The sequence below is a fragment of the Salmo salar genome, chromosome 09 (assembly GCF_965601325.2).
Source record: "Salmo salar chromosome 09, fSalSal1, whole genome shotgun sequence".
Classification (NCBI taxonomy): domain Eukaryota; kingdom Metazoa; phylum Chordata; class Actinopteri; order Salmoniformes; family Salmonidae; genus Salmo; species Salmo salar.
This window is the reverse complement of record NC_138299.1, coordinates 92,176,156-92,188,429: the sequence shown is the minus strand read 5'-3', so window position 1 is coordinate 92,188,429 and position 12,274 is coordinate 92,176,156. Positions and strand designations below refer to the sequence as shown.

General features: G+C 42.1%; 1 protein-coding gene across 1 annotated transcript; it reads right to left on the bottom strand.

The window, feature by feature from the left end:
• Positions 1–6,605: 6,605 nt before the first annotated feature.
• On the bottom strand, positions 6,606–11,780 carry LOC106612135 (proheparin-binding EGF-like growth factor). The gene is made up of 6 exons (XM_014213041.3): positions 11,501–11,780; positions 10,412–10,663; positions 9,746–9,941; positions 9,414–9,572; positions 8,470–8,558; positions 6,606–8,227 (listed from the first exon to the last, which is right to left on the bottom strand). Exons 1-5 carry the CDS (start codon positions 11,541–11,543, stop codon positions 8,486–8,488), a joined length of 723 nt encoding a protein of 240 aa, XP_014068516.1. The 5' UTR covers positions 11,544–11,780; the 3' UTR covers positions 6,606–8,227; positions 8,470–8,485.
• Positions 11,781–12,274: the final 494 nt, after the last annotated feature.

The window sequence follows — 12,274 nt, the reverse complement described above, 5'->3', positions numbered from 1 at the left end:
TGGGTGTTAGAGGGCTGGATGGGTGGGTTATAGCCCGGAGGAGAGGTGCTGGGTCCCCGCTAGGGGCATCCTGGACCCAGGCCTCATCTCTGAGTTCCAGCGCCGGCACCCCGCTCAACCAGGTATGCACCCAGGTAGGACGCCAGGTGGCATCCCTAGAAGGGGGGGCTACTGTCGCGCCCTGATCTGTGTCACCTGTCCTTGTTTCCACCCCCTCTAGGTGTCGCCTATCTTCCCCACTTATCCCCTGGGTATTTATACCTGTGTTTTCTGTCTGTCTGTTGCCAGTTCATCTTGTTTGTTCCAGCCTACCAGCGTTTTGTCTCAGCTCCTGCTTTTTCCAGTCTCTCTTTTCTCGTCCTCCTGGTTTTGACACCTGCCTGTCCTGACTCCGAGCCCGCCTGCCTGACCACTCTGCCTGACCCTGAGCCTGCCTGCCATCCTGTACCTTTGCCCCTACTCTGGATTATCGACCCCTGCCTGCCTTGACCTGTGTTTTGCATGCCCATGTTACAATAAACATTGTTACTTCTACACAGTTGGCACTTAGGTCTTACCTGAAACCTGATAGATTTCCATGTTTTTAGTATAAGTTTTTCAAGATGAGAAGAGAATCGTTCAGCCCATTGGGTATCTCACTACACCCCCATATGCCATGTCTTGAAATATGCAGACAGACAGATTAAAAGTATACATTGTAATACTTCTGACAGCCAACTTTCTAGCTCCGCCCATAACTTTTGGACTTTGTAATGTATTTAATACCATTCCTTTCCAGCCATTACCACGAGCCCTTCTCTCCCAATTAAGATGCCACCAACCTCCTGTGTAATATATCTTGATTAGATAAGTATTCACACCCCTGAGTCAATCATGTTAGAATCTCCTTTTGCAGTGATTACAGATTTGAGTCTTTCTGGATAAATCTCTAAGAGATTTCCACACCTGGATTGTGCAACATTTGCCCATAATTTTTCTAAATTCTTCAATCTACGTCAAGTTGGTTGTTGATCATTGCCACACAACCATTTTCAAGTCTTGCCATAGACTTTCAAGCCAATTTAAGTCAAAACTGTGGCAAGGTCACTCAGGATCATTGTCTTCTTGGTAATCGACTCCAGTGTATATTTGGCCTTGTGTTTAAGGTTATTGTCCTGCTGAAAGGTGAACTTGTTTTCCTCTAGGGTTTTGCCTGTGCGTAGCTCTATTCCGTTTCTTTTTATAAATAAAAACAACTTCCTGTTCCTTGCCGATGACAAGCATACCCATAACATGATGCAGCCACCACCATGCTTGAAAATATGAAGAGTGATACTCAGGGATGTGTTGTGTTGGATTTGCCCCAAACATAATGATTTGTACTCAGGACAAAAACTTTTCGCAGTATTACTTCAGTGCCTTATTGCAAACATGATGCATGTTTTGGAAAATTTTTATTCTCTACAGACTTTGTTATTTTCATTCTGTAATTGATGTTAGTATTGTGGAGTAACTACAATGTTGTTGATCCATCCTCAGTTATCGCCTATCACAGCCATTAAACTCTGTAACTGTTTGAATCATTGGCCTCATGGCAAAATTCCTGAGCGGTTTCCTTCCTCTCCGTCAACTAAGTTAGGAAAGGGCGCCTGTATCTTTGTAATGACTGGGTGTATTGACGCACCATCCAAAGTGTAATTAACAACTTCACCATGCATAAAGGGATATTCAATGTCTGTTTGTTTTTTTATACCCATCTACCAATAGATGGCCTTCTTTTCGAGGCATTGGAAAACCTCCCTGGTCTTTTTGGTTGAATCTGAGTTTAGAATTCACTGCTCGACCTTACAAATAATTGTATGTGTGAGGTACAGAGATGGGGTAGTGGTTTCAAAATCATGTTAAACACCATTATTGTACACAGAGTGAGTCCATACAACTTGTGTGACTTACTCCTGAACGTATTTAGGCTTGCCATAACAAAAGGTTTGTATATACAACCTGTATATACAACCACTCCAGTAACCCTGGACATTGAATAAGGTACTGACCTGTATATACAACCACTCCAGTAACCCTGGACATTGAATAAGGTACTGACCTGTATATACAACCACTCCAGGACACCTGGACATTGAATAAGGTACTGACCTGTATATACAACCACTCCAGGACCCCTGCATATTGAATAAGATACTGACCTGTATATATTTGCATTCTCATGTTTCTTCAACTCTCATCGTAGTTCTTGTGTGGTTTTATTCTTACTTAAATGTTGTATTCTATTTTCTATTATTATCTATATTATTATTATTATTGTTGTTATTATTGTTATTGCATTGTATTCTGTGCTCTTAATCGCTATTCTACCCAACTTGAAACACACACACACACACACACACACACACACACACACACACACACACACACACACACACACACACACACACACACACACACACACACACACACACACACACACACACACAAGAATTTCCTGAACCCGATTAATCAACCACACTTGCTTGTTTGGTAACTTAGTAATTTCAACAGGACTGTGACTGTGGCTAAGACTGACCAAGATGACATAGGACTGGGAGGATTGGAATGTCTACCACAGGGTCCACCCTATCATACACCTCGTTAGTTTACTGTTCTTTCAATAGAGAGAAAAATCCCTGAGCATTGAAATTGATCAGTTGCTTCTAATGGTACATAGAGAAGCATGGGATAATCATGTTGGCACAACAGAGAGGCATTGTTAGGATACAGGATTGTCACCTGTAAATGTGGCTAGATTCTCCTGGAATGTATCTGAGAGAAACCGTCTCAGAACCCTCGTAAACAAGGAACGTTGTGGGAACATCAGGTGCTGTAGCTGTTTGTGTGTCACCATACTAACTTACCTGATTCAACTGGAGGTGGATAAACATCATTCGTTCAGGACTAGACAACCCATGCATTATGTCATGACGTTCACTCATTAGTGTTCTGAGACATAGAGAAGCCGTAGAAGATTCTCTCTAGTTCTGTCTCTCTCTCTGGGAGCGTGTGTCTGTCCTGCCTGCCTGTCTGTCAGTCCCTGGAATAGCAGCTAACTATGTGACCATGACTACACTCAACTATTTCTGTGAGGACAGGCTTATGGGAGGCTCCACTACTGTACATGATAACGCACACAAACACGCACACACTGAATAATCACCGTACTACTCAGCAATAGTTTGACAAAAATCTGTCAAAGCCATTTACAGTTTAAGAACGATAGCAGATGTTACAGCCTCAGCTATATGGCACTGCATCCTTCTTAGAAGTGGTTGTTCCAGTTTCCAAGTCTGCATCGATTCCAAACGGGGCACAGCACTCTCCCTATTGCTCAACATATGGTTTAAGCAGAACACTCTTGAGACACGCCCAGCATGTTGCAGCTGAATTTCTGGCTTCAACCAGTTCTCCCTCCCTCAGTATCTCTGCCAAAAGAGTCAGAAGAAAAAGACAATGGGAATCTTTTGACCTTTTACTGTGTGAAGTGTACTAACAATTAACTTCACCGAGACAAGGCTGTTTTTATTTTACTTTTGGGTCGTCAATTTCAGATCCAGCAACAAGTGACTGTTAGGGGACCCATTTAACCATTTACCACCACCCCTCTCATCTCTCCGACCCTCTCACCCTCACTGCATTCCAGAGGGGGTCCCTAAGCCAACAAAGACCCCACATCAAACAGCCAGGCCCATGGCTGGGGGAAGCAGGTCGCCCACACACACACACACACACACACACACACACACACACACACACACACACACACACACACACACACACACACGCACACACGCACACACACACACACACGCACGCACGCACACACGCACGCACGCACACACGCACAGACATACAGTCTAGTAAAACTAACACACACCACCAGCAGCAGCATCAGCATCCGGACAGGAGGTGATTTCACTGTCTGAGTAACAGTTGGTTGAGTCTGGCTATGAGTCCATAGACTAAACCAGACCATTAAGCCAGGCGATGTTAGGTTTCACAGCACCACAGCATTGTTGTTTAGCCACAGGGTATTTACTGTAAGGGGCTGGTGTGAGCTCTACATCACCTCTGTGGGTGTTGGTATTCAGGGGTGCTCAGTGGTGGAAGGATTAAGTGTTATAGTATAGTTGCACACGTGTGTGTGTGTGTGTGTGTGTGTGTGTGTGTGTGTGTGTGTGTGTGTGTGTGTGTGTGTGTGTGTGTGTGTGTGTGTGTGTGTGTGTGTGTGTGTGTGTGCGCGCGCGTGCGTGCGTGCGTGTGTGTGTAGCAGAGTTGCTCATATGTTACATTAGTAGGCAGCGTCTCTGAGCATGCCATCTGTTGGCTGTGTGACTAATGCTGTGGTGGTGTAGTGGAATGATGCGGTGTACTCTCAGATCAGGTGTCCCAACTTCATCTCCCCCAAAGGCTTCCTGTTCCTTTTCCTGGCTAGAGTGCAGCAGGTTCATATCCCACCCACCCACCCACTGTAACCAGCCACTTAGTAATGTATCGTCTGATTGATGATCTGTCAGAGCGCCTGATGGGGTCCTGTCATCATAACTACATAGTCTTAAAGCTTCAGATTACTGTAGATCAAAGGAGAACAGCCGAGAATACACTAGATTACTGTAGATCAAAGGAGAACAGCCAAGAATACATTAGATTACTGTAGATCAAAGGAGAACAGCCGAGAATACACTAGATTACTGTAGATCAAAGGAGAACAGTTAAGAACACACTCAATTACTGTAGATCAAAGGAGAACAGCCGAGAATACACTAGATTACTGTAGATCAAAGGAGAACAGCCGAGAATACACTAGATTACTGTAGATCAAAGGAGAACAGCCGAGAATACACTAGATTACTGTAGATCAAAGGAGAACAGCCGAGAATACACTAGATTACTGTAGATCAAAGGAGAACAGCCGAGAATACACTAGATTACTGTAGATCAAAGGAGAACAGCCGAGAATACACTAGATTACTGTAGATCAAAGGAGAACAGCCGAGAATACACTAGATTACTCTAGATCAAAGGAGAACAGCTGTGGATATACTAGATTACTGTAGATCAAAGGAGAACAGCCGATAATACACTAGATTACTGTAGATCAAAGGAGAACAGCTGTGGATATACTAGATTACTGTAGATCAAAGGAGAACAGCTGTAGATATACTAGATTACTGTAGATCAAAGGAGAACAGCTGTAGATATACTAGATTACTGTAGATCAAAGGAGAACAGCTGTAGATATACTAGATTACTGTAGATCAAAGGAGAACAGCTGTAGATATACTAGATTACTGTAGATCAAAGGAGAACAGCTGTAGATATACTAGATTACTGTAGATCAAAGGAGAACAGCTGTAGATATACTAGATTACTGTAGATCAAAGGAGAACAGCTGTGGATATACTAGATTACTGTAGATCAAAGGAGAACAGCTGTAGATATACTAGATTACTGTAGATCAAAGGAGAACAGCTGTGGATATACTAGATTACTGTAGATCAAAGGAGAACAGCTGTAGATATACTAGATTACTGTAGATCAAAGGAGAACAGCTGTAGATATACTAGATTACTGTAGATCAAAGGAGAACAGCTGTAGATATACTAGATTACTGTAGATCAAAGGAGAACAGCTGTAGATATACTAGATTACTGTAGATCGGAGGGAGAACAACTGTGAATATACTAGATTACTGTAGCTGGGTAGCTTTCTAGCTGGGTAGCTTTCCAGGTGGGTAGCCAGGTCTGCTTGTGATTTTGCCAGCTCTTCTGTCATTGGCATGAACACATGTGGAGACGATTCATGGCAAGAGAAAATGTTCTTAAATTAAACTTAAGTTACTTAAGAAATTACTTAAGTGGGAACTCTTCAGAACGCTTGCAAGGGCTGGCTATACATCTTGAAGGTGACCCTTGGCCAGGATACAGGTGCTCTGGTTGAAAGGTGTAGCTGAAGGGTGGGGGAAAGGAAGGAGGAGAGGAGGGGTGAAAGGGAGGGTGAGGGGAAGACAAATATTATCCTTTCTATAATTACAGCCAGTGACTGAAAGGCCTAAAGGACACAGTAGTGTTGTCGTCCCAGACCTGGTCTCTCTTTTTAAGTATCACTACAATATGAGCCAACGCTGACACACTCATACAGGAAGTTAACCAGATAGCAATATAAATGGTGACCTTAACTATCAAGGTGAAGGACATTGATATAGAAATGTTATTTATCTATAATAACAGATTGAGGTAAAAAAAAAAAAACATCTTAAAACACCTCAGATCTTGAGTTAGATGACATTCTTTCAATATAAAACAACTGACCCTAAAGTGACATCAGATCAGTGTTCTTGCGTCATGATTCTGAGTTTAAATCACTCAGTGTATAGATAGCAGCTGATATGGATGGATATGAGCTATAGGCTGTGTTTACACAGGCAACCCAATTCTGATCTATTGCCCAATTATTGGTAAAAGATCTGATCTGATTGGTCAAAGGACCAATTAATGGAAAACATATCAGAATTAGGATGCCTGTGTAAATGCAGCCTTAGTGACACAGACAAAGCATAATAAATACAATGACTTTGTGAATTCTGAGAAAAAAAACACTTTATTTTCAGAGAAAAAAATACGAACACTTTTTGACTAGACATCACTTCAAAACTGCAGGTTGTTTCCAGTATGTTTTTCTTGAGGAGAGTCATTTGTTTTTAAAATGAATTCACATTTTATCATGAATTTAGCATGGATCGCAGAGTATATTACTGTACAGTAAATCACTGAGTATATCCCTAACCACACCCATCATGCTAAAACAAGACAACACAACTAACTGGCATGGTAACATAAATAACTGAAATTGGAGATAACATTTCTGGAGATTAATGTCCAACTCGTTTCTCAAAGACAATAAAAACTTCACCATTTGTGTGTGTTTCTATGTTCCAACATTCGCTACAGTGGCTGGACTCGACAAGGCACCAGAGTTTACGTTGGATCTGTTCCACATCCTGATTGTAATACAGAAAAATCTAAACTGGATTCTAGATTTTAAACATTCATTTTACATATTTCCTATATTTTGGGATTCTAGAGTAGGTTCTATTAAATTCACTTTGATGTCTGGATGTCTTCTTCACAGAGTCAAACACAGAAGACCAATGCAACCACGTCATAATGGTACAGAAAGAGAGACCTGTCAGTGGTCCATTGGTGGAATACACCACTGAGCTGTTTAATCAATCAATGAATAAGTCAATCAAGCAACCAACCAACCACAGTGGTGTGTGTTCTCAGCAGCCTGTAACCAGAGTGCCGATATATCAAAGTCAGCAATCAGGTATCCCTATGAGACCAAGAGGACGCTTACTTTGAAATGTCTATTTCTCCAAAATTACTGTACATTTGTTAAATACTTTTATCTTACATTTTTATCAATAAATATGGTTTAACATTTAAATATAAAAACACAATGATGACCTTATAGATAATCTTTACAAACTGGCAGTGCATCTTGGGTGGACGAAGCAGTTAAATATCTGCATAAATACAGCAGCAACAACACATCAATAAATACATTAAAAGAGAAGTATATGGTATAAATAAAAGTTTTACAGTACACTAGAAAATGACAACGAACGAACATGTGCAGGAAAATACAAATGTTGATTGGTAAAAACAACACTCCTGTTGAAGAAAGACCAGGGTTCTCTCTGTTTCTGGCAGATGAAGAAAAGATGGTGTCCTTACAGTCTGAGACTCCTGGTAGTCTTTTTAAGAAGCAGCACTGAGTCCAGGGACGTTTCCGCAAAGCATCTCAGAGAAGGAGTGCTGATCTAAGGTCTGTTCATATAATCATATTCATTATGATCTAAAGGCTCCTTCTCTGAGACACTTTGTGGATCCGGGCCCAGAAACGTTCCTCCTTTTCCTCTCAGCTTCCATATGCTCATCACCACTTCAGTCTTTTCTCCCAGCCAATCAGAGTTCCAGTTTTAGGCAGGCTCTCTCCTGATAGGTGGCAGGGACTACCTCAGAATCCTGAGCTACCCAATCACATCTGTCCATCAGTGAGAAGGGATGGGGCTATATGTACAGGTCACGCCCATCCAGTCCCCCTTCTCTTCCATACCTTCCAAGTCTCTCTGGGTTCACTCCTGGCTTTTTTTCCACTTCTTCTTTTCTATTTTGAGGTAGAATTTCCCTATCCTGTCCTGAAATAAAAAAGAGGGAGAAACAATGAGCAATCAAGTTTCCTTCAACACAGACCGTGTGAAAACAAAAACAAAACTAATCTTTCATCAATCTAGAGCCAGTCTATGTTTCACATTCATACTGTAATGTTGAGGTTTCACTTTGTCTGACTCCTATCAATTTAGGAGAGGAAATAACATTTCAGTTCAGGACTTGAAAAGAGAGGATTTTTGTCTTTCCCTGGGTTTCCCTGGTAACTCACCCTTCTCTCCAGCTCTTCAGTGGTTGGGTGCTGACCCCAGTTTCACCTTCTCCTCATTCTCTACGTCGTACGCTCCTCGCTTGTGAAACCTGTAGAAAAACAACAGCGTTAAGACCTGTAGATCCTGGAACTGTTTTGAAACAACAACAAGAACACCATGTGGTGGGAACAATAACGCTAAACTATGACCATGTTGATCCATGACCATGTTGATCCATGACCATGTTGATCCATGACCATGTTGAACTAACCGGTCATATATTTGTTATAGCCTCAACTCGCTTTCCCCTACAATCAATTAGGTTGTTTACTATTCGTTTCCTGTTGGCCCATTTCCAAAATACAGTGCCAATACAGACTTTGTCTATCTTCAGCTGCAGCATAATGCAATGTGTGTTGTGTCATACAGCTGCTCTGCTTCTATACACCCCCTGTGTTATACAGCTGCTCTGCTTCTATACACCCCCTGTGTTATACAGCTGCTCTGCTTCTATACACCCCCTGTGTTATACAGCTGCTCTGCTTCTATACACCCCCTGTGTTATACAGCTGCTCTGCTTCTATACACCCCCTGTTATACAGCTGCTCTGCTTCTATACACCCCCTGTTATACAGCTGCTCTGCTTCTATACACCCCCTGTTATACAGCTGCTCTGCTTCTATACTCCCCCTGTGTTATACAGCTGCTCTGCTTCTATACACCCCCTGTGTTATACAGCTGCTCTGCTTCTATACACCCCCTGTGTTATACAGCTGCTCTGCTTCTATACACCCCCTGTGTTATACAGCTGCTCTGCTTCTATACACCCCCTGTGTTATACAGCTGCTCTGCTTCTATACACCCCCTGTGTTATACAGCTGCTCTGCTTCTATACACCCCCTGTGTTATACAGCTGCTCTTCTATACACCCCCTGTGTTATACAGCTGCTCTGATTCTACTGACCTGAGCACCAGCAGCAGGCCTATGATGGTTAGACAGAGAGAAGACAACACCACTGCCACCACAGCCAGAGCTGTGGTCCTGCTGTATCCTCCCACGTCCCTCCCCTCTGAAGCCAGCGTGAACAGGTGACACCGCTCCCCTGAGTAACTGGGACGACATCTGTACAAGGAGATCGAAAGAGGGAGAGAGATGGAGAGGGACAGGGGTGAGATGTGATTCATGCAACATACAGTACAGCAGGCATATTGTTATTCTGGACAGAGAGAGTGACAGAGCGAGTTAGAGAAAGGGAGAGATTGAGAGAGAAAGTGCCATAGACAGGTATTTCTTACATGCATGATGGAACTTTGATGTCCCTCAGGTAATGACAGCTGCCATGGATACAGAAGTTCTTATACTTCTTCAGACAAGGGTTCCTCTTTTTTCCTTTTCCCTTCTTCCTCCCCTTTCCTCCTCTCCTCCTCTTCCCCTCACTCCTCTCAGCTTCCAGGATGGCCGATGGGTCTTTAGGTTTAGTCGACAATGCAACTAAAAAAAGAAAAGAGCACAGACAAGAAATGTTAATCAACTGAATCCATGGATCTACACATCTCATAGAATACAGGTTTTATTGTCACATACAACAGATAGGTGCAGTGAAATGTGTTGTTTTACAGGGTCAGCCATAGTAGTATGATAGGTGCAGTGAAATGTGTTGTTTTACAGGGTCAGCCAGAGTAGTACAGCGCCTCTGCCGCAAATTAGGGTTAGTGGCCCAACGCTCTAACCACTAGGCTACCTGGTCCATAAAGTACATTTAACTATTGGTTGCATAGGAACAGTTGTTAAAATGGAACTGACAATCTACCAGTTAAGCCAATGAATGATAGTGCCATAAATCATGTTTATAAGGTGTATTCTAATATGTGTCAGTGAGGATTCCAGAACCTATAAACAATAGGATGGTGATTTACGACAGCGCAATAAACAAACATAAATCACAGCGAGTTATTAAATACCTCGAGGTAATTCCACCCCATAGTCCCCTGATGCAGCTTCGTCGTCTTCATGGTAGTAATCATAGTACTCCTCATCCTCTTCCTCGCTTCCATCCTCCAACACTGGACCCTCCCCTCCGTGCTTACTCTTCTCCATCCCTCCCTCCATCCTTCTGTCGCTCAGGACATCCAACAGGTTTATAACTGCTGTGTGCTGCGACCTCTCATTCTCATACCGGTCCACCACAGCTCCACTCACCAACCTCGACACCACTGGAAAACACAAGGAAGCACAAGATTAAACTTTGGCCATTGTTGATGCTACACCATTCAGATATCTGTAGTTCAGAGATGTAGATTCTGACTCACACTGTGAGGAGTTAACCCAGGGAGCAACACTGGGTGAAAATACATCATTTCAATGGCAAAACTGGTTGAAATGACATCTTTTCAAGCAGTTTTTGCTCACTGGAAACACAAGCTTTTCTTTCCAACACAGTAATTTATTCAGGAGCCAAGAAAATGGAGGGGTTTGAGTGGGCAGGTTGAAACATGTCTCTAGACTGAGAGCCCTGCATGAGGCCCCATGGCCCCTCCAGGTGAACCTATAAAACTGGATAGTTACATTTCAGTTCCAAGAACTGTGAGACACCAAAAAACATCATGCATGTACAGTATTCTGTACAGGGGAGACTATAATCCTGCTTGGCCATGGTACACAAAATGTTGCATAGACAGACAGTTAGCTAATGTACAAGAATATGAGTTAAAAATAAGTATATCCAGTTACATAAAGCATGTATTAAAATAGAAAGATGACCACACTTCGTTCTTGAATAGCATAGGCTGGCCTACACCTTATGAAAATCGTTGACTCTTCATTTAAAAGTTTAGGAGAGTTGCTCAGAAGGTCATGCTTGAGAGGTTCACAGTCTTTTACACTCAACAAGTGGAACTACAAGACATCTCTTATGAATAAGAAATAGAGCATTTAGGAGGAATCAAGTCTAGGATAAACTATTACCACCAACAGTTTATTCAAGTATAAACGTTACAGAAAAGGAACTATATAATCTGACCTGATATATACAAGTGTAATTTGACACTTACCAAAGGCATGGACGAGCAGGAGCGCAACTCGTAGAATCCTCATGTCTTCAAACTTCAATCACCACCAACTGTAATTCTGCAAAAAGCACTGTATGTCGTTTTCCTTTCTCTTGTCCACGTAGTCAATATTTGTTCTCCTCAAACGTTCCTGGTAGGCCTATTCCTTCGGTTCTCAGTGCGACTTTCTTATTCAAGATGCCGGGCGCGTCTCGGGTAGCCGTTGCGCACTCAAACACAGCCTTTGCCTATTGGGGAAGAGTGGAAGGAACGCCAGACTAGAGGCGTCACGGTTTATATAGACTGCCTCGACCACGCCTATACTGTCACATATCTATTGCAACATGTTTATATGCTATACACCTTATTATAATGGTTAATACTTACAGAGTGGTTGAAACCATATACATGGGTTATACAGTTACAACAAACTAATGTAGGCTAAATGAAAATGTGTCTAATTTGTTGACTCTTTAGGCATTTTACTTAGAAAAATAACATAAAAAGTGTATTGCTTAACATTATATTGCTGATCATATTGTGTCTCTTTCTGTATCAATTGAATGAAAGTGAATAAAGATTTTACGAAAGGTATTCATTAGACCTGTGACTACATTAATAGAAAACGCATGCAAATTATGACATTTAGGGTCAGTTTACCAGGCACAGTTTAATAAGCCTGGTCCTGGACTAAAATCCATGTTCAATGAAGATTATCTATTGAAATATCTACTTCGTCAGGACAAGACTTAATCTATAACCGAGAAAACAGCTAAA

Excerpts from the sequence above, each read along its gene's own strand:
- LOC106612135 (XM_014213041.3), bottom strand. The coding sequence starts at position 11,543 with ATGAGGATTCTACGAGTTGCGCTCCTGCTCGTCCATGCCTTTG. Across the intron at positions 10,664-11,500 it reads CCTGCTCGTCCATGCCTTTG|TGGTGTCGAGGTTGGTGAGT; the intron begins GTAAGTGTCAAA and ends TGTGTTTTCCAG. Across the intron at positions 9,573-9,745 it reads ATCAAAGTTCCATCATGCAT|ATGTCGTCCCAGTTACTCAG; the intron begins GTAAGAAATACC and ends CTCCTTGTACAG.